Raw genomic sequence first — 26336 nt, 5'->3', positions numbered from 1 at the left:
GCATGGTTGTGTTTAAGTGCTTAAGTGATAAATTCTGAGAGAGGATGATAACCGGCACACTGCTGTACACAACGTGTACCTAACCCAATTGTGGGGGTGGGGGTGAGGGTGGGGAGAGAGTAAGTAAAAACTTCACAGAGTCCTCTGAAACCTTGCTACACAGAAGTGTGCTGACCACGCAGGCAGAGCTGGCATAACTTGGAAGCTTACAAGAAATGCAAAATCTCAGGTCCCACTCCAGAAGCTGCACATTAACGAGATTTCCAGATGGATCAGTAGGTGAAGCAAAGCAAAATTTCTCTCAGTTCACATCTGTGCTGAGGGTCTGCTGTTCCCTGCCCTAATCCTGAGGAGGTGGGAGGGCATGGAGAGTCAAGTCCTGTCTCCCATAAATCGTTTAGGCTTGAGACTTTATTGAGATGTGTCTTGTCTAAAGGGTCCATTTGGTAAAAGCTAAATGAAGAACACAAATCCTTGCAAAAGGATCCTTCCTTTCAAAGACTAGTCTTCACACCTTTCCTTCAAATCACCAGTTCCTCTAAGGTATTTAAAATATGATCAGAGGAGAGAATAAACTGATATCCACGTAAGGTTTATGCAGTGCTTCAATAACATGTATATGTTTATCTTACTGAACTTCTAGTCCTCAGGACCCAAATCCCAAAACTGTGAGGACAGGAAGCTGAGCCAATGCAGTAATCAATTCTTCCCTGTTGACCCACACCCTCTGGACAACTATGATATCAGCGGTACCCATCCAAGGCTCTGCAGACCATACCACAGTCAAGGAGCTGCAGCAGATTCTGAACATGATCTAGACCAACTTCCTTGTATGGACAGGAAAGACCAGAGCCGCGGATTCAAAGGAGTTATCCCAGGTCACACAGCACACTGAGGCAGAGCCACGATTGGAATTCAGGCCCTGACTCCTAGCCTGACACTCCCTACAGAACCTCTGCCACACATACTTTTCTTTCCCCACCACAAGGCCTTGACATTTCATGCTCAGAAACTGCTGACCTGCCTTGGCACGTGGTGTCACTTTGCTTGTTCCAGCGACTGCCATGCCCAATGTCCCAGAACCGTTTTTAACACTAGGCTACAGGAGAAGCTCTATCCCAACTCAACCAAAATATCCACTTGCCAATCTGTATTTCCAAATATGTTGGCAATGGGTTAAGAAGCCCAATGCTAACTGAGCAGTGCAAACTACACAGCATTACTCTTGGCTAGCACCATGAGCACGGTGAGGGAAGGGCCTTTCCCTAGGTGGCTGGAGATTAAAAACAGGACACCCATTAACTCAGTAGTACAAAGTTGGGAGGATGCTACAGAGGGAAAGCAAAGACGAGCACAGTGGGGGAGGCAACACCTTTGAAAAACATACACAGTGTGACTATAAAATTGCAAGTCTTCTCTTTTAATAAAACAGACAGGACAGATCATAGAAATCTAAATGCACATGTCTCCCTCAGGGCAGTTACAGCCTTAGTTACAACAAAGCTACCAACTGTTAGAACCACTATTTGTAAGCCCTCTTTGGGTGAAGGCCTTCAAAGGGGGTTTATGAGCCACATTAGAAAACATCCTTCCAAATGTCGGATGGTTTAAAATCAGAAAAGCCACTCCAAGAATGACAGTGAAAACAAAATGAAACAAAAAACAAAAAAAAAAACAAAACCAAAAGACAAAACAAGAGGTGCTGTGTGTGGTTCCCAGGGAGGTTCCCTAAAGACCTCCAGCCAGTTCTAAGCAACAGCCCCACAACATGTGGCCTCCGGGGTCTTTCAGCTGCTTTCAACAGCAGCATGTTCATTTGGAGAAAAGTTCTGTCTACTTAAAAAAAAAAAAAAAAAAAAATCAGCCACACTTCTTTATAGTCACACTTGCAATCTGATTTAAAAAATACAACAAGGGGCACCTGGGTGGCTCAGTGGTTTAAGCCTCTGCCTTCGGCTCAGGTCATGATCTCGGGGTTCTGGGATCGAGCCCTGCATCGGGCTCTCTGCTCAGCGGGGAGCCTGCTTCCTCCTCTCTCTCTGCCTGCCTCTCTGCCTACTTGTGATCTCTCTCTGTCAAATAAATAAATTCTTAAAAAAAAAAAAAAATACAACAACACTCACACATGGTTCTCGTTATGAATTCTAATTAAGAGACATTACATTCAGAATTCTAGCACTCGTAGTGATCATTTTCGGGAGACTGGAACAGCTTCTTTGCCATTGGCAGGCGGGGCACCGGGTGCGGCCGTTTACCTGGGCCGTTTACCTGAACGTATTCTTAAATACGGGACTACTACCGCGCTAAGTTTCCTAGTCGTAGCTCTGTTACGAGGTCCTGACCGCGAGCTCACGTTCCGGATCGCTTACAGGGGAGCCGCCCCCGCAGTCTTAGGGTGAATTGGGAAAGGGCCGGTTAAAGGAGGAGACAGGCCACTCCTTGGTGAAAGTTTGTAGTTTTCTTTCCCAATACATCTTCTTTTTATTGAGAACTTCCATTTTTATCCTGTGCTCCTCCTCTGCCATCTCACACTCCCGCTCTATCTGCTGGATTTTGGCCACATGCACCTCGTTCATTTGTATCAGCTGCAGCTGTAAGATGGACATTTGTTGATGGTGTTCTTCCTCATGCATCTTTTTTAAAGCACCTTCCTGAGAGGTTTTGCTCCTGTAGTGTTTATTGGCTGTGATTCTGACAGCCGAACACGAGGGTTCAGGTTGGGAGGTCCCCTCACACACTGGAAAATGTATGAACTCTTTCTCATCATCGCACAGTTCTCTATTTGAAACAGCAAATGATTCTGAAAAACAGTAGCAGAAAACACACGTTCAAAGATTTTATAGGCAGAGAGAAAATCGATCCTATTTCAAATGACAGGTCCCCCGCCACAGGATGGAGCGTTGGCCTGCATGTCTACGGGCACCCTTGTCACGCCTGACCTTTGAAAAACCCGCAAATCAAACCAGCGTTCCCTTCAGAAGTCATGATACAGGGTTTTGTCCCGTCATGTCTAGAACTGTGAACTCCGGGAACAGTGGTCCAAAATTGTGCTGATCAAGAACTGGAGACCTTGGCACAGTGATCTAAGTTCTCAGCGGAAGGAGTCAGCAGAAGACCACACACGAGGCCAACAGTGGGTTTTCAGATTAAATTCTCCCTCAGTCTGACCTCCCTCTCTCAGTGTCTCACTCAGCCGTGAGGATGTATTATGTTCAATCTCCACGGGGGTCCCACTGCTCTGTTTCCTGGTCACAGGTCTTAACCCTGGATCTTACAGATCTTACAGATATTCCTGAAAGGTGAGTCTGCATTCCTCGGTGTAACCTCCTCGCACACTACTCCTCGCTTTCCAGGACCCCTCTTACATAACCTCTCCCTAGCACTTGACAATCCCTGAAATTTCTTTATTAGCTTCTGCCCCGCGGCTCTCTGCTCAGTTTTCTGCACCTCCTCTCTGACCGCTCCTTCTTGAGCCTCCTTCCAGGGCTCAGACTCGTGCTGCACCCATCCCTCACACCTTTAATATCCCCCTGGGCTTCCCACCTTTAGCTCTGTTGTCACTGCAGCCTAAGTAACACTCATAATCTCATTCTAGCCTGCCTTTATCTTTCTGGCATTCTTCTTCAAAATATTCTCGTTGCCCTGCAGTCCTACCACAAACTTCACATTCTTTAAGGCCAAGCACTCTTTAAAAAAAAAGAAATGGAGCTCCTGGGTGTCTCAGTCGGTTAAATAGTCATGACTCAGGTCATGGTCTCGGGGTCCTGGGATCGAGTTCTGAGTCAGGCTTCCCACTCAGCGGGAGTCTGCTTCTCCCTCTGCCTCTACCCCCTGATCTAATAGATAAAATATTTTTTAAAAAGTTAAAAAAATAAAGGCCAAGCTCTTTTTCACAATTCTGTCTCTGTTCTTTCAGCCAGAGGCTGGGCTAACTATTCCTCTCTCTTCGCTCCCACTCCCAGACTCTGCACTCACTCAAACCTATACTCTTACTCTCCTTTTCAACTGCCCCTCAACCCTTACTTCGTTCGAGATCCCTGAAACCCCAGATCTCTCTTTTCTCCACTAGTACTCTACTGTTACGGCACTTACCACATGACCATGCCTTATTCATTTCTTTAATCCTTGGGCACCAATTATTTTGCTTGGTACATAGAGGATGCCTAGTAAATATTTTTTGGCTGAAGCTCTGAACACAAAGGGAGAAGAGCTTATGGATACAAAAGGATGTCATTTTTGCTGGTGCCACGTTTGCACTAGTATTTTTATGGGACGACATTTTTTCAATTAAAGAGTTTCATAAGGAAGACACTAACTCCAATAACCCATGGAGTTTTCCAGCTGTGACTCCAAGGCTTTCTTGGGAACCTTTATGTTTCCAATAATGAGAACTATCTCCTTGGAGAAAAATAATACCAATTTATTAACAGAGTTGATTACATTATTACGTCCACTCCATTATTCCACAAGATGGGATGCCGGGAATGTTAACGGCTACTGGGGGATACCTAACTCATGATACTCTGTTAATAAAAGGAAAATAGCTACTGTTTAGATTATTTCACTCCAAGGGGTTAGGTTACAACTGTAACTGATCCCTAATTAAGATTAAAGGAAGGGAAGAAGTCTCACTTCTGAAAGAGGTTAAAAGTACTTCTATGTCATCTGGAGATAGCGAAGATATCTCCCTAGGAATCCTTCCCAACTCCGAGGGCTGTGGCCTTAATTGGATGTCCTTCCTTCCTGCTCCTGCTGCCTCCTGAGCCTACCTCTGGCAGAGCACTTGTTAAAACTGGTGGTTTAACCACCTCCCCTTCGGGTCTCTGAATATTTTGAAGACAGAACCTGTCTTTTACTCATCCTTGTGGAGAACCCACCACATGGCTTGGACACTGCTGGCCACGTCAGAAACGCGTGGGAACGAACTCGCTGCAGTGGGTCACATTCCTCCCAACCCAGTACAACTGTGTAGACAGGACAGGGTCCTGAGCAGAGAGCCAAGGCACAGGACAAGGGAATGGGAAAGGCTTCGCCCTGAGAACAGGGTCCCTCAGATGTGAACAACTGTAAAGAGGATGACCTCATCTGCTTTCCGTCTAGTCTTAGATCTGAAAGTGTCTTCTTGGAACACTGGACGCAGAGAAATTTGTTGGTACCTCTAGCCTCTTTTGTCTGTGATTCCATTCCAGAGGATAGTTTCGTATGTTCTCTAAGTCTTTAAAGTCCATGCCCTCATGATGCCACTCATCTCTCCCCACTTCTAAATGCTCGTTTTTAATTTCAACGATTACAGGCTTTAGGGGCCTGATGATGACGATGATGAAGGCAGCTACCATTTTCTGTAGAGCTAACCAGGCGCAAGGCTAGTGCTCTGCAGCATCACCTCATTTAATCCTTACAACAACCTTCCGAGGGGGAGGTATTATGACAGAAAACCAAACACATTAGCCAAAGTCATTTTGCTAACTGAAAGAACCAGGGCTCTAAACCAGGTCTTGCATGACTCCATCATCCAAGCTCAACTGCTACGACACCCAGCCTCTCTCTAGTTTACTTGCTCAGCTGATCACTTATGCATCTCAAAAATGCTGCCTCCAGGGGCACCTGGGTGGCTCAGTGGGTTAAAGCCTCTGCCTTCGGCCCAGGTCATGATCCCAGGGTCCTGGGATCGAGCCCCACGTCAGGCTCTCTGCTCAGCAAGGAGCCTGCTTCCCCTCCTCTCTCTCTGCCTGCCTCTTTGCCTACCTGTGATCTCTGTCTGTCAAATAAATAAATAAAATCTTAAAAAAAAAAAATGCTGCCTCCAAGTTGTATCCACTACAAAACACTCCATTATTAAGAATATGGGCACCTATTTCAAATTTTGATCTCCAAATTTATTCTATAGAGCTATGAAGATGAAGACAAGTATGGTCATGTCTGGGGGCAGAGAAATGACTCTATTTTCAAACTGTCCTTTTTTAGTTTAAATGTGTGCTAACATAGAAATTTTAAAGAAAAAAAAAAATCCAGGCCTCTTAAGAAAACTCTGGCAGAAGATGGGGCTTAAAACTAGAGGAATCTGATGGAGTAGTTAATTAACTTTCAAACAAATATTAGCTCCAATGAATGGAAGCTAGTGCTCAGATGGGGAGAATCTTCTCTTAATTGGAAAAAGACTGTCCTGGGAATGGCAACCTGCTGCAAACACATACCATGTAAACTCTCTCTCAGGTAACACAAAGCTACCCGAAGTAGAAAACAACTCAATATTGTGCAAAATGGATAGGAAGGCCTAAGGGCTTTCCAGGGAGCAGAGAACACTCAAGGACGCACTCTTCCACTTGGGCAATTTGAGTAAGTTTAGTATCAGCAGGAAATAACCTACTACGGCAGTAACCAGATGGAAAGGAGACTGTGTACAGGCCAACCCCCAGCTCTTCTCCACAGAGCAAAGGTAAGAGGGCTGACTAGGAAAATAGATGAACAAGATGCAGTGAGTGCGTACTACAGAGTATGGTGCATCAACTGAAAGAAACATAGCCGATTTACACATTGCAGTGGGGATGGATCTTGCAAACATTCTAAATGAGGGCGCCTGGGTGCTCAGATCGTTAAGCGACTGCCTTCAGTTCAGGTCATGATCTTCAGGTCCTGGGATCGAGCCACATATCAGGCTCCCAGCTCAGCAGAGAGTTTGCTTCTCCCTCTCCCTCTGCCTCTCCTCTATTTGTGCTCTCTCTGCCCCGCCCCAAATAAATAAAAATAAAATCTTAAAAAAAAAAAAAGCCATTCTAAATGAGGGGTGCCTGGGTGGCTCAGTTGGTTAAGTATCCAACTCTTGATTTTGGTTCAGGTCATGATCTCAGGGTCATGGGATCAAGTCCCATGATGGGCTCTGCAACTCAGTGGGGAGTCTGCTGGAATTTCTCTCCCTCTCCCCCTGCCCCCAAATATATAAATCTTTTTTGAAAAAATTCTAAATGAAAAACAAGGCAAAACAAAAAACTGAAGAATGGTATCCATAGCACAATTTTCAATCTATGTAAATTTAAAATATATGCACTCAAAACACCAATGCCTGCTCTCAAGAACATGTGAGAGAATACACAAGCACACTGGACTGATTAGGAGGCAAAAGAAAAGAATGAACGTGGTTAATAGTGATAAATAACAACAACCAAAAAACCACATAAGTAACACAAAAAAGGGGCTTTTCACAGAACAATGATGTTAATGTGCCATGACTGGAAATATAACTCAGTCCCTGTACTGGAGTTCCCACCCCAAAAGAAGAGGATTGGATTAAAAAGTGAGTAATAATGGAATTTATAAATAAATATTTACATTATTTAATTATAGCTTTGTATACCCATGTTTGCATTATTCGCTTATAGCTTTGTAATAGAGAAATAATAGCTATAATATAATAGCATATGAAATTAAATAGAAGTCCTCTTAAAATAGTTGAGTACTACTGGAAAGCTCAGTTTTCTTTACTTTTTTTTGGGGGGGGGAAAGCTTAGTTTTCTTAAATGTATTTGACATTTTGACATTTGGTCATCTGACCCTCCTTTTCACCCCTAGCACATTTTGTTGGCTCCCTTAATTTGTTCTGCAAACCTGTTCCCCCAAGATAATGGGAGATACATGTCATAGCCAAATGATCACATATTATAAATCTATAGGGTACAAATTGTTTCAATATATTTAAGGGGGAAATGCTGGGTTTTTTGCAAATGTTTTCTTTAGTGTTAAATTTTAAGACTACTGCGTTCAAATACAGATGTACCTCTCAAAAAAGTCATGGATAAAGCTAAGAATATCCAGGGAATGGTGATCAAGATGACACAGCTGAAACCATCTCACACAAGAAATAGTTGGAGGGAGGCCTCTAGTGGAATACTGCCAGGCTCCATCCTGTTTGACAAATTTCAACAAGTCTCTAATCACCTAATTCTGCAACAGGCACTCTGTAACGTGTAAGAACAGTATTGTCCAATACAAATATAATCCCAGCTACTTACGTAATTTAAATTTTCTCATAGCCACCTTAAAAAAGTAAAAGGAGATGAAACTAATTTTAATAATATATTTTTTATCCAATATATTTAAAATACTCTCATTTCAACATGTAATCAAAATAAAAATTATTAGGGGCACCTGGGTGGCTCACTGGGTTAAGCCTCTGCCTTTGGCTCAGTTCATGATCCCAGGGTCCTGGGATCGAGCCCCACATTGGGCTCTCTGCTCAGCGGGGAGCCTGCTTCCCCCTCTCTCTCTCTCTGCCTGCCTCTCTGACTACTTGTGTTCTCTTTCTGTCAAGTAAATAAATAAAATCTTTGAAAAAAATAAAAATAAAAAAATAAAAATTATTAGTAAGATATTTTCCATTCTCTTCTTGGTATTATGTCTTCATGACACAGTATGTATACTTAGACCATATCTCAATTCAGTCTACCCACATTTTCAAGTGCTTACTAGCCTCTTGTGGCTTGTGACTGCTGTATTAGACAGCACAGGGTTAGGGATACTAACACAGACACACACACACACACACACACAGTCTATGAGTCAAACAGAATCCATACCACAAAAATGAAAGCCATATTCTAGTGAAAATTTTCAGCTTTTTCCCCACCAAGACCCAGAAGGGATAACTGACAATTACAGCTTTCTTCCTCTTTCTCGAAAGTAAGTTGAAATACGACATGAGATAAACTCAGGCTGTTTTAATGTATAAAGAGAGTTCCAGCACCTTTACTAGTGTTAACAGATTACTTTGGATACACTTCCTAACTGACAAAGCACCATGGTACTCCACCACCCTCCAGATGTGACCTAGAAACAGGAAGAGTTAGCATAGGCTGCACTTTGACCATCACCAGCAAAAAGAGAAGTTCCCATGTCATATAGGTACAAATACTCAATTTAAAATCAATCTCTTGGGGCACCTGGGTGGCTCAATTGGTTAAGCGACTGCCTTTGGGTCAGGTCATGATCTTGGAGTCCCGGGATCGAGTCCCAAATAGGGCTCCCTGCTCAGCAGGAAGTCTGCTTCTCCCGCTGACCTTTCTCGTCTCCTGCTCTCTCTCTCTCTCTCTCTCAAATAAATAAATAAATAAAATCTTTGAAAAAAAAAATCTCTTTTGCAAGTATGAGTCTTTAGAAATGTCACTGCAGAAGGACACTGAGAATCCATATTTATTCTTGCTAGAAATTTATAAATTGTGTTTATGAGTAAATGAATTACATCATTTCCTCTGAAAAGAAAGAAAAAAGTTTTTGGAATGAACTCACTCGATCCTACTCTAGAATTCAAAAATGGGGAAATAAGACTGTCCCCTTTAGAGTAACCCTATGAAATTGATATACACTAATTCAGAGCAAAGATTTGCAATGTTAACTGAAAGCTGTCTGTCCCAGCATCTTTCCTGGCAACATCTCCCAGGGAACTAAATAATTCGAAAAACAGCCCTGCTGATTCACCTGCCTCCCTCCCTCAGCATTACTCCCTTCACTGTCTGCAGAGTATGAATGGCTCTGGGGCCAGGAGATGGACAGTGTCAATTAGCAAGAGGGTCCCATCCACAACAGAAGATAATGAGAAAGGGTAAGTGAGAGAGTCACCAGTGTCCCTATCAACTGTCTACCGGGAGGTACCCTGGCTTGGGAACTGAAGAATCAAAACTCACAAAGGGCTTCTCCACTGGAAAACAATACATGAGGTTCATGGCACTATGGTCATCCAACTGGCTCCCTGCACTTAATCTGGTCAAATGATCAGCAAACAAATTTTTTATTACAATGTTGCATCCCTGGATGATCTGCCTATCGTGGAAAAAAAAATGTGCTAACTGAAAACATGTATTTGGTTCATGCGGTTATTATTATCATCTTTTTCACTCTATACGGATAACATACTTGGTTTTTAGATAGTTTCTTGTGACTTATAATTAGTCACTCCCACAGAGCTCAATCTAGCCTGGGGACACTAATTTCTCATCTTGCAAGCCAAAGTCCATAGTATTCCTAGGCAAGGGCTTGCTGGGTCATTGGAGCAACCCTCTGGCCTCCCCAGGAATATTCCTCTGCTTTAAGGTGTGTCTTCTGCAAACTGCAATGAATCATTATATAAACTGGTCATTCCTATCTTTTTTTTTTTTTTTTTTAGATTTTATTTATTTATTTGACAGAGATCACAAGTAGGCAGAGAGGCAGGCAGAGAGAGAGGGGGAAGCAGACTCCCTGCGGAGCAGAGAGCCCGATGCGGGGCTCGATCCCAGGACCCTGAGATCATGACCCGAGCTGAAGGCAGAGGCTTTATTCCACTGAGCCACCCAGGCACCCCTGGCCATTCCGTCTTAAAGAAGACAAGAATTACTGGTAATTTATCTATATGCATTCCCACTGTCTCCTTGCCTAGAGACCTTTCAACAGCCCCTTTCTCCTAACCTCTCCAAGCTATGACAATCATATGATACATAGCATCCTTGCTTCCATGACAGTCTTTTCCTTCCCTAAAAGTTCTGCATATTTTTTTTTCAATGAAAGTATATTAAAACTAAAATGAATATTTCCCAGAATTTCTCAAGTTTTTTGGAGTGCCACAAACCAAAACTGTGGATCACAATATTATAATGGGTCGGAATGCTGGTTTTTAATCTGGATGAATGCTAACAGATGTTTGCTATATTTGTCTTAGTACTTAATTCTCAAGTTAGAAATAGTTCACTATTTTAATGCAGCCTCTGAGTAACTTAGTGCAGTACTCTGCGCATAATAGGTCCTAAAAAAACACTTTTTATAAAAAATAAGTTTGAGTGACAGGGCACCTGGGTGGCTCAGTCGGTTAAGTATCCAACTCTTGTCAGGTCATGATCTGAGGGTTGCAGGATCCAGCCCCGCATGGGGCTTCCTGCTCAGCACGGAGTCTGCTTCCCTTCTCTACCTCTCCTCCTGCTTGTGCTCACTCGCTTTCTCTTTCTCTCTCCCCCTGTCAAATAAATATATAAAATCTTAAAAAAAAAAAGATTCATCAAATGAATATAAATTCTCAAAGAAATCCTCTTTGATAGAGATGACAGAGGTTGAGACAAGCAACCAAGGAACTTAGTAACCATATGAATACAGCCCCTTATCTTTCCTTATTCTTCATGATAAAGATGAGAGAGCCCTCGAGAACAAGGGTATCAACAAGTCCTTTGGCTGTTCTGTATTTCTAGAACTTCCCTGTTCTACAGAACCTGGGGATGGTGAACTGGGAGGAATCAGGTTTGACCTGAGAGCTTCTCTTTGATAAACACCCTCGGAAAGCAGAGACTGTAAAGCGAAGCCATGCAGCAGGTGCCCGGCGAGAACGCGCGCGCTGGCCCGGGGAACCCATACCTTGGGCCGCGCCGTCGGGGTGGTATTCGGGCTCCTCCTCCGGGGGGCTCTGCAGGAAGTACAGCTGCTCGGGCAGCATGCTGGCGATCTTCTCCTTCCCCAGGACGTGGGTGCTCAGGAGAGGGCTGACGCTCCGTTTCACCTTCTCTCTCCTCTCATGGGCCATAATCTTTTTGGTCCGAGCCTTGATGTTCTCCCAGCACTTCTTCAGCTGCTTGAAATCCCGCAGCGACACACTGGGCTGAGAGTTGTACTCGTGGGCGAGTGCCTGCCAGGTGCGCTGCTTGAGCGCAATAGTTCGCGCGTCACTTTTCTTGCATTCCAGCACATACTTGTACTTTTCTACCAAAGCAAGCAGGATGCTCTTTTCCAACTCCGAGAAGTATTTGGCAGGTTTTATGATTTCGTTGTTTTGCATTTTCCAACCTATTTCTCCTGGCTGTCAGCTATCCTGTAAAAGAAGTTTGAAACAATCGTTACCAACTCTCGCAAGGAAAACGGCCGCCTATCCCCTTAGCTTATTCCCAACTTGACTCCCTGCCCTGAAACGCAGGACTTTTTCTCCCGTGAATGTGGATTTAGGATGGTCTCAAGAAAAACGTTTAGGGGTACCTGGGTGGCTCAGTGGGTTAAGCCTCTGCCTTCGGCTCAGGTCTTGATCTCAGGGTCCTGGGATCAAGCCCCGCATGGGGCTTCTGCTCAGCAGAGAGCCTGCCTCCCCCCTCTCTCTGCCTGCTTCTCTGCCTACTTGTGATCTCTGTTGAATAAATAAATAAAATCTTAAAAAAAAAGAAAAGAAAAGAAAAGAAAACCGTTTAGACCGTCACTAGAAGTGGGGTTTTACTTCAAAGATGTTTCACGTAGGTCCTTATTCGTAGGGCCTGGCCACTCTGTGAATATCTTGCATGTAACCGCAAAAAAAGATAAGTTGTTGAACATCTACGTGGAACTCTTAATTTGTTCATTTATTTCTACTCAATGTCAGGAAACTGACCATTCCCCACATTCACAATGTTAGGCCGCTTTTCAACTAAACAGCTTTCTTGAAGTTTTGTCACAGCTGAAGACAAGAAAGGCCACAGTGTAACCAAATGGGATGGGTAACACAAACTGAGATTTCAGAATCATCAAGAGATCACCCCAAAAGACCTGACACTTCCATTACTATGTGACCTTAGACAGGGCCATGCTCCTAGAGGAATTTGTTTCATCTTTAAAATGAGGGCTTGGAGTGTGTGATCCCTAAGGTCCAAGGGCCACTTTTAAGTGTACAGTCCTATGTAAATAATTCATATAATTTCAGAGGTAAAAGAGCGAAATAGTCCCCTTTTCAATTGAGGGACCTAAGAGCCAGTAAGTGGACTTCCCAAGATCACAAAGATGGCGCCTTGGGAAGTCAAGAATCTAGACTATTCTAATAATCTGGTATTTTTTTTTAAACACACCAAATATTCATTTTTGTTATGGACATTCCTCTGAAGTCTTTGTTCACATATAATAACAGTTATTAATTATATACTATTTATAATTTTTGAAATACTACATTTCTCCATTATTTTTTAAGAGTAAATCTACATACCTTTTTACATATTTAGTTTAAAAATAAATATGTAAGGGCGCCTGGGTGGCTCAGTTGGCCAAGCGTCCAACTCTTGATTTCTGCTCGCGTCATGATCTCAGGATCATGAGACCAAGCCCCATGTCAGATTCCCTGCTCAGTGGGTAATCTGCTTGGAATTCTCTCTCCCTCACCCTCTACCTACCCTCTCTCTAAAATAGATAGATGAATCTTTAAAAAAAGAAAGAAAAAATTTATTTAATATACATAAACTTAACTTGATAGCCATATACATAATGAAATTATTACTATAGTTGAGCTAATAAACATATCTCCTCACAGTTACCTTTTTTCTTTTTCAAGTAATCTCTAGTATTATTTTTTAAGTAATCTCTACACCTAACAAGGGGCTTGAACTTACAACCCCAAGATCGAAAATCGCATGCTCTACCGATGAGCAGCCAGGCACCCCCACACAGTTACCATCTTTGTATGTGTGCTAAGAGCACCTGGAACCTACTCTCTCAGTGTATTTCCAGTAGTCACTACAGCATGATTCTCTATATTTATATAGAGAATATATATATATATATATATATATGTGAATATATATATATATATATCCCTTGTCTATTATCTATTATCTTCCCATTTCCCCCACTGCTATCCTCACTCTCTGGTAACCGTGTTTTACAATCAGCGGCTAGCAGTTCAAATAGTGTAATATTCTTAGTATCATTTCACAACTATCTCTTGGGCCCTTATCGTGGGTGTCTCCAAACTACTCAACAACCGTGACTTCCCTAGGTCATCTTATCATCCTCCCCAGTACTCAGTGAGCATCTTTCACACAAAAGGTGCTTCGTAACTGTCTTACTCTTCTGAACCTATGTGCCTTTTGTGACCCCACGTTTCCCACATCTCTTAATCACAGGAAGTTTCCTACACAATTAATCTCTCAAATACATTATGACAAGAATAATGCTAAGCAACACTGAATACCGCAATAAAATGAGGGTTGCATGTTCCCCTTTGTGGAAAGGGCCAACATACCTCAGTCCATATATCTTCCAAGCCTCTGATTTTTTGGAATAACAGGCAAGCATCAAGATTCTGATGATGTGGTCCATTTAAAACTGATCATCTCATATCAAAAGAATTAGGAACCAACTTGAAAGGAATGAAACATGTGAACATCAACAAGGGTGACAGGTTCACAAACACTCATTAAAATAATCTCTCCATCTTTGTGTATGTTTGAAAAGTTCCACAATAAAAAGTTAGGAGAAAAGGTGGTGACTTTTAAATAAAGAGTATACTAATTTAAAATTTTACTATTACAAGCCAACTATTCACACCCTACGCCCAGAGAGGGGTTACTATAGTTATGAAGAGATGAAATCTGTTAGACCTGAGGCTGGAGAGGCCAGGCCATATCAGAGAGCCTTGAGATTGAGGCCAAGGAGCATGGGCTTTCCATGAAGGCAACAGAACCCGACCAGAGTGTCTCACTGTGTACCACCTCATCCCAAAGTTTAGACTGAAGTATTCATGTGAATAGTGTCTCCACATACCAGGTACCCTGCCCCACATTCACTGTAGGGATATCAGGATCAGAGATTAAGAGATTTAGATACATGTTAAGGCTTGTTGACCCTCAGGTCCTGGACAAGCTAAACAAGGAGACATTTATCTTTGGGGATATTTCTCTGTACCCCTATAGTCCTAGGTCTGTATTTCAATCATGTTGGTCTAATATCCCTAAATAACTAATTCCAGGCCCCTTCCTTCCCCAAAGGCCCAACATTTTTGGCCGTCATCAATATCCCTATTCCCTATAAATCAACATTTCCTAAACAGAAATTAATACATACCTGCTACAATATAGCTCTTCTGTACTATCTCTTAACTACCAAGATATCTATGCCCAACTGAATGTTCTTAAATTACACAGATCCTAGAGCAAATTCCGATCCCCCCATCCCAGCTCCTCTGCACCAGGAGATGTCAATATTACTACCTTTCCTTATACTCTCACTCTTTTTAAGAATCATTGCTTTGAAGATTGAAAAATCTGATTCACAGATTAAAAAGGAATTGTTCCCTATGTTTCTCTATTATGGCTAAATGCTATCTTATGTATTTATTTATTTATATATTTTTTCTTTCTAAACGAATTTTTTTTCCTAACTACTTCTTCAAGAAAAATTCCTAGAAAAGGAATCGTTGCCCCAAAAGATGAAAACACTTAAGACTTCTGTTACATCATGATCTATCCTCCAGAAACAGTGTACCAATTCACATTCCTACTAATAGCACATGAGCACTTCTGTTTCCCTACTTCGTTTACTGGTGACGATAACATTTTTTTTTATTCTATGCCAACTGTGGAAGTGAAAAATGTCACTTCACTGTTTAATGAAATATGAATTCCTGCTCTCAGGCAAATAAGTCACACTCTGAACAAAGTCCCTGTGATACTTGGTGGAGCTGAAATTACATGGAATTAATTTCAAGCAATGAAATGATTCTACCTTACAATGTATGCAGTACCACCAGCTGCCACCAGGTGGTGGTGACTTCGTGGGGAGTATATTGACCTTGTGACCAGTTGAGTCTCTAATAACTGCAGTAACAACAGCAGATAAACTTTATTGAGTCCTTACTGTGGATCAGATACTATACTAAGTGCTTAATGTGCACTATATCATTTAATTCTCCCCAAAATAGCCCGAGACCCCATTTGTTACACCATAGTATTTTCTATTAAAAAAAAAAAAAATAGGGCATCTGGGTGGCCCTGTCATTAAGCATTTGCCTTCCACTCAAGTCATGATCCCAGGGTCCTGGGATGGACCCCGCATCGGGCTCCCTGCTTGGCGGGAAGCCTGCCTCTCCCTCTCCTACTCTTCCTGCTTGTGTTCCCTCTCTTGCTGCGTCTCTGTCAAATGAATAAATAAAATCTTTAAAAAAAATTTTTTTAAGTTAAAATAAAAACTTTATTAAAGTACCAGAAAAAATTATACCACTGCTCTCAAAAGCAAATACTCAAAATTACCAACACCTGGGGACCATTAATAGCCTATTAACTAAACTGTTATTTAATCACTAGCTAAGTAAATCCAGAGTCACCAATTTACTTTGCTTAATTTTGTACAACAGCAGGCCTCGCTGGGCCATGTGGTTGCATTCTGCAGGGCTGTAAAGGAATTCTGGTATGACACAGCGTACCGTCAAGTTCCCCTACAGATTCCCAGCAGCCTCATGAAGTAAGCAGTTCATTCCCACTAACCTATTCCATTTCCCAGATCAGAAAAGTGAGTCTCAGTAGCCTGCCCGTGGCCACACAAAATGTTCAGTGGCAGGAACAAGATTCAAACCCAGATCCAGTTCCCTCACTGCTCTCCAAACCACTTAGCTCTCTTTCAGACCTGGTGGGGCTTGCATCCCTGCTCAAATTACATGTCAATCAGCAATCTGTCAGCAGGGAAAGTTCCGAGGATGGAGGGCCTCGAGAGAAGCTGTTCTTGCTTCGGTCCATCTCCTTTTGGCGGCTCTCAGCTCTTCCCCTCAACTCGCCCCACCACTTGGCCTCCACGTCTCAAACCTAGGGCCCACAGCCACCCTGCCCCAAGGTGAACCACTGTCGGTCTCACCAGAGCTCTGCAATAATTTCTGCTGTTGATCCAATAAGAACGTTATGTTTGAAAAGTAACTGTTGAGGGGCACCTGGGTGGCTCAGTGGGTTAAGCCTCTGCCTTCGGCTCAGGTCATGATCTCAGGGTCCTGGGATCGAGCCCCACATCGGGCTCTCTGCTCAGAGGGGAGCCTGCTTCCCCACTCTCTCTCTGCCTCCCTCTCTGCCTACTTGTGATCTCTTTCTCTCTTTCAAAAAAAAAAAAAAAATCTTTAAACAAACACTTCTCAAAGTAAGAGATCTCTCCAGGTGGAGCTTGTTAATAGAAACTTCGAGGCTGCAAAGCACATTCTAGCTTAAAACCACTCAGCAATGTCCATAACTGGTTACTGATGACAACAAGCCTTTCCTGCTGCCTCAGCTTTCATTAGAGAAAGACGAGCCTTCCTCGCCCCTCAACTCTTCTCAATACAGATCATCTTTTCTGTCCACTGTTGTGCTGGACAACAGTGCTTGGTTGGTTGTAGCCCAACCAGCAGCCCAGTGACCCGCGCAATAGTGGGCCTTCATTAAACATCTAACGAATGAATACACATTGATATAGGCATCAAACTGCCTATCACGCACAGAATGAGTATCATACATGATAACAGTCTGTACATCAAAAGTTGCATTAAAGTAAAAATGGTCGGAAAAAAAAAATAGCAAAATCCAAATGCAATGAAAACGCCCCTCGGGCCAGCCAAAGACTCATAGCCAGGACTAAATAAGAGCAGGAATCCAATACCAAAAAAGAACAGCAGAAACGGCACAATTCCCCAAACACAAACACTGACTAAACCACAAGAAGACTGTAATAAGTACATTTGATATGACTCGAAAACAAAAACCCATCTGTTATGGACTGAATGTATGTACACCCCCAAAATTCACATGTTGAAGTCCTAATCCCGGGATGACTGTACTTAGAGACTGGGCCTTTAAGGAAGTACTTAAGGTTAAATAAGGTGATGAATTCCCAATTCAAGGGGATTTAGTGTCCTTGTAAGAGACATCAGAGAACATTCCCTTTCCCTTCCCCTCTCCCTCCTTCCTTCCTGCCCCGTCTCCCCTCTCCTGTCTTCCCAAGCGCTCACAAAGGGGTCACATGAGCGCACAGAGGGCCAGCAGCAACCTACAAGTCTAGAGAAGCAGCTTCACTCAGAATGAAACTTACCTCACCAGCAGCTTGATCTTGGACTTCCCACCCTCCAGAAGTATGAGGAATGCACTTCTGATGTTTAAGCCACCTAGTCTGTGGTTATTTTATTATGGCATCTATTACTAATATACCATCTAATGAAATTTTAAGTCCACCAAGGGTCAATCTAAGTCCTAAAATTTGAGCAAAGACTAGAGCAACTTGGCCAGATTTTACTTTCATTGCCTTTCATGGAAAAGGGAGTTCTCTGAAGTCAGTACTCAGAACAGGTACCAAGACTGAAGATGGGTAGTGCTGAGACCTGGGATAGGTGTCAGGATCTTTTAAACCTTAATGAATTCCCTTTTTTTTTTTTTTTAAATACTTCATTTATTTGACAGAGAGAGACAACACAAGCAGGGGGAGAAGGAGAGGGAGAAGCAGACTTCCCACCAAGCAGGTAGCCCAATGCGGGGCTGGATCCCAGGACCATGACCTGAGTGGAAGGCAGACGCTTCACGACTGAGCCACCCAGGCACCCCAAACCTTAATGAATTCCTGCTCAGGAAGTGAAGTGAAATAAACCAAGAAATGCAGAAAACCCGGGCTCAAATCCTTGACTTCAGCACTCATCCGAGCTGTGTGACTTTGGCTAAGTCAATTAATCTCCAGTGCTTCATCTGTAAAATAAGGCTACAATCTTCTACTCTGCCTCACTCCATCTGCACAACTACTCTGCAATGGGAGTAAAGGAGAAGCACAGACTAAAGCTTCAATAACTTTTAGTTCTTTCTACCCCTTCCCCCATATTAAACTGCCTCCAGGGGCGCCTGCAGGCTCAGTCAGTTAAGCGTCTGGCTCTTGATTTCAGCTCAGGTCATGATCTTGGCGTCCTGAGACTGGCCCCAGTCGGGCTCTGCGCTCAGTGTGGAGTCTGCTTGTCCCTCTCCCTCTGCCTTTCCCTCCACTTGTGCTCTTCCTCTCCCCCTCACTCTCTCAAATAAATAAATAAAAATCTTTAATAAAAAAAAGAAAACACTTCCAAAAATACACTAATGGTCTATATACAAGATACACTCAGATACTTACTGGTTCTCTTACTGCAAAGACACACAATTCAACAAATGTGTCATGGACTCCTGCCAAAGGCTCTCTACTGTCCTAGACTACGTGGGAGACACAAAAACAAGCCGAACCCTGCAGCCTGGAAAGCAAGCTGGCCTGCAGAAACTGCTAACTACAAAAGAAGCACACTGAAACAGACACCAAGAAAGAGGACAAAGCACCTTGGGCCGTCAGAGGAGGGAAGAGCTTAATTTGCATTCTTCCTGAACAAGAGGACATTTGAGATAGACCTTTAAGAATGTACAGGATTTGGGGCGCCTGGATGGCTCAGTGGGTTAAGCCGCTGCCTTCGGCTCAGGTCATGATTTCAGGGTCCTGGGATCGAGTCCCGCATCCGGCTCTCTACTCAGCAGGGAGCCTGCTTCCCTTCCTCTCTCTCTGCCTGCCTCTCTGCCTACTTGTGATCTCTGTCTGTCAAATAAATAAATAAAATCTTAAAAAAAAAAAAAAGAATGTATAGGATATGAACACAGAGTTGAAGGAGATCGTTCAGATAAATAATTGAGAAGGGCCTCAATGCTGAGTGGTGACAATGTTAATGGACAGGAGAAGGTGCACACCAGAGACTATTTCAACCCAAGGAATTACCAGGACATGCGTGTGTCCACACTAGGACGGGGCATCAAGAGGAAGCAGAGGATCCAGGAGCACCCACTCTTCGCAGGCATCAGAGAGAGCAGTGTTCCTTGGCATCGAGGAGGCCACAGTCCAATGAAGACCTAACACCGTATAGCATCTTATAGGGCAGGCTAGTGACAAGGCAGGTGATAAGCAGCATGACAGAGATGTGCCCAGGGACACTAGGGCAGGATCCCCCTAGGATTGGGGGGATCCAGATTAAGAACCTTAATTCCTATTAGAATAGACTGGATTAGAATTAGCACTGGAGGAAAGAGACCACAACTTGGGAAAGGCTGAGAGAAAGAACGCAGAGCGGTGTGTGAGTGAGCTGAAGGAAATGTGGCAAGACGTTATGGGTGACCATTTTGCTCTCAAGAGGTGAAAGGCCATTTCTTATCCTGGCCTGCTGACTGTACCCTGACTCAGCATCCCCAAAACAACTTTTTCTCAAAGGGACATTGATCCTAACATGTTAAAATGAAAAGTCCAGGGGCTTCTGGGTGGTTCAGTCAGTTAAGTGTCTGCCTTCTGCTCAGGTCATGATCCCAGGGTCCTGGGATCCAGTCCTGTATCGGGGTCCCTGCTTATCGAGGAGTCGGCTTCTCTCTCTGCTCCTCCCCCTCCCTCTGCCCCTCTGCTCATGCTTACTTACTCTAAGCAAAATCTCTAAGTAAAATCTTAAAAAAAAAAAAAAAAAAAAACCAAAAAACTCAAAAGTCCAATCTTCCTACAGATGAGGAAACTGGGGCTCAGAGCCAAAGTGGGGGCTTCCTGGGTTTCCAATAGCAGAGGAGGACTTAAAAGCAAAGCTTCCTCATTTGCTTTCAACATCTCCTCTTTGGAAGCTTCTCACGATCAGGAGGCCCTTTTGAGAGGTAACCTCAAGCCTTCCCACTATCCCATCTAGGAACTCAAAGGGCACTGCTCTCAACTCTGACATTAAATGTGCGACATTAGGCAGTCCCCTTTCCTCCCTGTCGGTTCTTATCTCTAAATTATAAAGCTAAAGTGGGTGTTCTCTAAAGTCCCATCCAGTGCTGGCTGTCCATGATACCTCTGTGGCTATGACGGTTTTCCTGTGACCTAATTTCCACAGTTCTCTGCCAAATACACACAGATGGTATCTTCTCATTATTTATGAAGGTGGTGGCACTACTGGCCAGTGAGATAGAACACTGCCACAGAATGACGTGATCTCAGCACGTTAGATCGCGGAAGGCCCACACACAGGTTTAATCTAGAGGCTGAGCAGTTCCAAGTGAAATGTTGAAAGCATTTGGATCTCGTCATTACTGTAGCCCCAGCAAATTGAAGAGGGCCTGGTACACAGAAGGCACTTGATATATATTTGTGTAATATATGTTGAAACTAACCTGCTTGCCATTTGCATTTTTTACTAATTATATCTAGTTTTTCTACTATCTAAAACTTCTCCTTTGGGGGCACCTGGGTGGCTCAGTGGGTTAAAGCCTCTGCCTTCAGCTCAGGTCATGATCCCAGGGTCCTGGGATCGAGCCCCACATTGGGCTCTCTGCTCAGCGGGGAGCCTGCTTCTTCCTCTCTCTGCCTGCCTGCCTCTCTGCCTACTTGTGATCTCTGTCTGTCAAATAAATAAATAAAATCTTAAAAAAAAAAAAACAAAACTTCTCCTTTGACAGAGGATTAATAATAGAAATTACTTCTGGCTTCTTCTTGTAAATGCTATTGTACTATATGCCAAAAGTTTTTTAAAGATTTTATTTATTTGGTAGAGAGAAATGAGAGAGAGAGAGTGAGCAGGAGGGAGAGAGAGACTCTGAAGCAGACTGCGCTGAGCGCAGAGCCCAATGCAGGGCTCAATCCCAAGACCTCGAGACTGTGTCCTGAGGTGAAACCAAGAGTCAGAGGCTTAACCAACTGAGCCACCCAGGCACCCCTGTATGCCAAATTTTTAAGAGCTGCACTATCACAATGATGACTTCATGATTTCGTTTTATGCAAAGGTAGGAATAATCGGACATTCCTGTGCCTGTGCCCACCTTCCCATATACCTACTCTGGAAAGTTCAGACCTGACCACCCAGGATGGCCCCACTCACCTGTGCCCTCTCCACCGTCCTTCCTTCCTTCAGAGGGCTCTGCAGTCTTAAACCTTATGATGAACTTGCTTCCTCTAATGCTCTCCCTCCTCTTCCCCTTTACCGCCCACCCCAGGCGGCCTTGTAACTTGGAAGTGTTTATTTTTACCATCTGTGTCTGAGTGTGACTGTGAGCAGAACCAGCCTTGTGTTGAAGGCAAGAGCTCCTACCTCCTGTCCTTCCACCCTCACATCTTCCTCTCTAGACCAGATGAAGGTTCTTAAAAGTCCCCACCCCACCCTTCCCTCCCGCTATGGCTCCATCCTAAACCATCTCCCAATCTCAACCCCAAGCTTCCTGATATTTCCTTGGAATCTTTTTTTTTTTTTTAAAGATTTTATTTATTTATTTGACAGACAGAGATCACAAATAGGCAGAGAGGCAGGCAGAGAGAGAGAGATGGAGAAGCAGGCTTCCTGCTGAGCAGAGAGCCTGATGCGGGGCTTGATCCCAGGACCCTGGGATCATGACCTGAGCCAAAAGCAGAGGCTTTAACCCACTGAGCCACCCAGGCGCCCCTCCTTGGAATCATTTTTAAAGTATCCTCTACAGAAAGCGCTTTTCAATTCCAGCAACACTCCTCGCTTAGCAGTACTCTCTCCTCCCCTCCCACGGCCTCAGAACAACTGGGGGCGGGGGGGGGGGGGGGCAGGCGCTCACTCCAACTCTGGCCCAGGAGTCCCAAGTATTTACTCCTTCTGAAGCACTCAGAGTTACTCTGTACCACAATCTATCCATGTTCTCAAGGCCTGCCACTGTTGAGGGTGAATTCCTGAGACTTGGAACTACGTTTTATTTGTATTTTTAGCACACAGTAGATTTTCAGTGTAAGAATGCAAGGGTGTCAGGGAGATCCTCTTTCCCCAGACCCATTCTCTCTCCTCAGCACCACACACAACCCCACTTGTCCACCAGCCACCTCTGTCTAGCTGTCCATGCGGGCACCTCAGAAATCGCCAATTCTTTTTTTTTTTTTTTTTTTTTTAAGTTTTATTTATTCACTTGAGATGGAGTTGGGGGGGAGACACAGAGGGGGGGAATCTCAAGCAGATTCCTTGCTGAGTGTGGAGCGTAACCTAGGGCTCAATCCCACGACTCTGAGATCATAACCTGAGCCGGAACCAAGAGTTGGCTGCTTCACAGACTGAGCCACCCAGGTGCCCTGAAATCTCCAATTCTTCATGGCCAAAAGCAAACAAACTGTTCCCCGACTCTCAAAACTCCTGATTTCTGATGATTTCAGCCACCTTAATGTGGCCTAAAGCATGCTCTTCCATCACAGGTAACCAATCATTAAGACCTCCTAGACGTTTTACCTCAGTATTTATTACCTCCTCTCTCATCCTTATTGCCTCATATTTCTGAGGTCAGGCCCTGGTCTCCCAAAATGACCTCTCAACTTCCAGCCCCTTTTCCACACAATTACCAGAGTGTTCCTCCTAAAACACAGCAATCATGCCCCAGTCTAGTGATAAACCTCTTCCATCTCCCGCATTCCTCAGTGATCAAGTCCAAACTCCACACATAGCATCCGAGGCCTTTCCACATCTGTGCCCTGACACCCCATGCTAGCCCCCTCCTTCCATGTATTTTTCAACCCAGCAGAACAAACTCACCTATATGCCCTTGAACCTGCTCTGTTCTCGTGACTGTGTACATGGGGTTTCCTCTGGCTGGAATCTTTTACTCCAAGGTCCACCAAGGGCTCATTTTCTGTGTTTCTTTCTTTTCTTTTTTTTTTTTTTTTTTACAATTTTATTTTTACATAAGCTCTATACCCAACATGGGGCTCAAACCCACAACCCTAAGATCAAGAGTCATATGCACTCCACCAAGGACTCATTTTCATCCCTCTAGGTCCAACTCTTGGGACCTTTTTGGGATGGTTCTTCAACTGATACCTGGGGTGTTAACGTTTATTTACAATAGCTTCCTTCTAAAAGGAGTTTCAGGGGGCACCTGGGTGGCTCAGTGGGTTAAGCCTCTGCCTTCAGCTCAGGTCATGATCTCAGGGTCCTAGCATCGAGCCCCGCATCGGGCTCTCTGCTCAGCAGGGAGTCTGTTTCCCCTTCTCTTTGCCTGCCTCTCTGCCTACTTGTGATCTCTCTCTCCATCAAATAAATAAATAAATAAAATCTTTAAAAAAAAATAAAATGAGTTTCAGGATAGCTTATAAAGTATGCACACACTGCAGGTGGACTTTTTTTTTTTTTTTAAGAGAAAGATATCAGGGCAAATCAAGGCAAAGGTTAAAAAAAAGAGAAGAAGTTAGGAGGTGGTGTAGCACTCAAAATCTCTATCATAGGGGAACCTGGGTGGCTCAGTCGTTAAGCGTCTGCCTTCAGCTCAGGCCATGATCCCAGGGTCCTGGGATCGAGCCCCACATTGGGCTCCCTGCTCAGCGGGAAGCCTGCTTCTCCCTCTCCCACTCCCACTGCTTGTGTTCCCTCTCTCGCTGTGTCTCTCTCTGTCAAATACATAAATCTTAAAAAAAAAATCTCTATCATAAAATCTCATACCCTTCTTGTTAGAGGTAATCTGGCCCCGAGTTTTCTATCCAGAATGAATTAGTTAGTCCTCTGTGAGCTCACTGCCAGTTGTATCTGACTATACTGGAGCACTTCCCATATTTTTTGTAATGGGCTCTTTGTGTCCATCTCCCTCACCGGACTGGGAAATTCATAAGGGAATACATAATTTCTGACTCATCTCTGTATCCCCCAGCAAGAAGCATATGACTCAGCAGACAACTGGCGCTGGGCAGACATTCGTTGAATGAATGTCACCATGCACAGAGAAGAAGGTACTAGTGTTGGCTGAGCTCCCTACCAAGCATTTGAAAGACATTGTTTTTATCCTCATAAAAAATTACATGGCTGATAAATGGCAGAGCCAGGATTTGAACCCCAAACTGCCTCTCTTTCCAAAGCAGCTGCACTTTCCACTGTGTACACTACTCCCTACCTTCACCATCACTAGGCACCCAAATACCTGCTCCGTCAAGGCCTGGTTTTAAAAGAACCCTTCTCCAGAAGCCTTTCCTACTTACTCAGGAGAAAAGTCAGCCTGAATCCAGCCCAGACCTACCTTCCACAACAAGTAAGAAATGGCCACAAATGGGGAGAGGGAAGAGTGCCTTCTTGTAGGTGAGAACCAAGCAGGCTGCATTGGTATTCTGCTGATGGTGTTGTGAAGTCCTCAGCTCCCCTTTCCAGTCCCTTTCCTAGGGGTACAGTCCCTAGGCCCTCCTGCCTCTCTCTGCCTTCTTCACGGTCTGAAGCCCTCCATTCTCCCCAATCCAAACTGAACCCCCAAATAATTTCCTAATGCCCACAGCTCCTCTACCCAAATGAACTGTGTTCAAAATATACTCTTTCATTACATCAGGCAGGCCTTTGTATCTTAAGTGTCTTATCAACATTTAGGGTCCATGAGTATCCCAATCTCCTCAAACACATGAAAAGAATTTCAGGAATCACAAGAAGGGACAGTGACCTTTTGGGAAGAGTCTGGTTCTCAACCCATCTGAATATTTTTGGGGTGGCCTGGGAGTAAGAAAAGACAACCTGTGATCTCATCCCAGCATCCCTTCCCCCTCCCCCAGGCAGGATGCCTGGTCTCTAAGGGCAGGAGGGAATTCTGGTCCAGAATGCTTCTGGAGTGGTGAACCCTGGTCTCTTCCTCAACATCTTCCAGAGCTTCAGAATTCTTCCCTCTCTCCCCCTCCACAGTCCTCCCCTTTTCCCTCGGTCATCCCAAACTCTCCTAACAGTCCTCAATCATAACTCAGGAACTATGATTTGAATTCATATTCAACAATTTCCTTGGTAACACAACCTCCCATCTGACATGCTGAAATCCACACCCCTGGCCATGATATTTTTCTACCTCATTTTAAATATGTGACAAATAGATCCCTGCGTCTTATAACCCCTCTCCTGTACTGCAGAAAACATTTGTAATCTTAAATGTTACCACATCTAAGAAACAACCAATCTCCTGAATCGGAGCAGGGAAGCTAAATAAATCCTTCACTGTTTCCTACTCATAAATAAAGATTATTCGGGCAATTTACAGTAGCTACCTCATAGCGCCCGTGTGATGATTTAGATAACTCATGCCAACTGTTTAGTACCTGGGGCCTGATACAGAGAAAGTGCTCAAAATTTAGCTATGATCATTTATGTACATTATCTCTCACAATAGTACTAGGGGGTAGTACTACAGAATGCACTTCCCCGAAACACCCCCTCCACCGTACCCCCATTTACAGTAACAGCAGCCCCAGACTCGGAGTAAAGAAGCTTTCCCAAGGTCAGGCGGGCACCGATGTCGTGCTCGGCCCTCGGGCTCTGACTGAGGGACCCCTCCCATGACACCCACGGACGGGGTAGTGGGGTCGTAAAGGAGACAAGTATGGAAGAGCGCCGAGCACAGTGCCTGGCAAACAGCGGGGATCCAGAGCTGGGAAGACCCGGGCACTGCGGTCGCCTGGACTCCTCCCCAGCGGCTCCCCCCCGCCCGGGGGCGGGGGTAAGGGGGCAGCGTCCCCCCCAGCCCCGGGCGCGCAGCCTAATCTCCCCGAGGTCCGCGCCCGGGGGCTTTGTACGCCGCAGGCCGGCCCCACTCACCGAGTCCCATCGCGGCGAGCAGAGGCGGCCTCCCAGCCTGCGGGGCAGGGGTCACGGCGGCTCGGCCCGGAAGCCCGCCATGAGGGCCCGCGGCCCCCCC

The 26336-nt window shown here is 44.3% G+C and overlaps 1 protein-coding gene across 2 annotated transcripts; it reads right to left on the bottom strand.

Moving 5' to 3' along the window:
- Positions 1–2129: 2129 nt before the first annotated feature.
- Positions 2130–11879, bottom strand: LOC111145810 (Myb/SANT DNA binding domain containing 3). Of its 2 annotated transcripts, none has more exons than XM_022501053.1 (2): positions 11368–11879; positions 2130–2800 (listed from the first exon to the last, which is right to left on the bottom strand). In XM_022501053.1, the coding sequence occupies exons 1-2, from the start codon at positions 11783–11785 to the stop codon at positions 2391–2393; spliced, it is 828 nt and encodes a 275-aa protein (XP_022356761.1). In that variant the 5' UTR covers positions 11786–11879; the 3' UTR covers positions 2130–2390. The 2 variants fall into 2 exon arrangements, with proteins under 2 accessions (XP_022356761.1, XP_022356762.1); XM_022501054.1 differs by lacking the exon at positions 2130–2800 and adding an exon at positions 8647–8680 and having other exon boundaries at positions 11370–11879.
- Between the last annotated feature and the right edge of the window lie 14457 nt (positions 11880–26336).

This window comes from Enhydra lutris, unplaced genomic scaffold, assembly GCF_002288905.1.
Source record: "Enhydra lutris kenyoni isolate GAN:26980312 unplaced genomic scaffold, ASM228890v2 scaffoldscaffold13, whole genome shotgun sequence".
Lineage (NCBI taxonomy): Eukaryota > Metazoa > Chordata > Mammalia > Carnivora > Mustelidae > Enhydra > Enhydra lutris.
This window is presented reverse-complemented; position numbering and strand designations above follow the sequence as displayed.

Coding starts and splice junctions, on each gene's coding strand:
- LOC111145810 (XM_022501053.1), bottom strand. CDS start 11,785: ATGCAAAACAACGAAATCATAAAACCTGCCAAATACTTCTCGGAGTTG. Junction 2,801..11,367: donor CCCCGACGGCGCGGCCCAAG/GTATGGGTTCCC, acceptor ACTGTTTTTCAG/AATCATTTGCTGTTTCAAAT.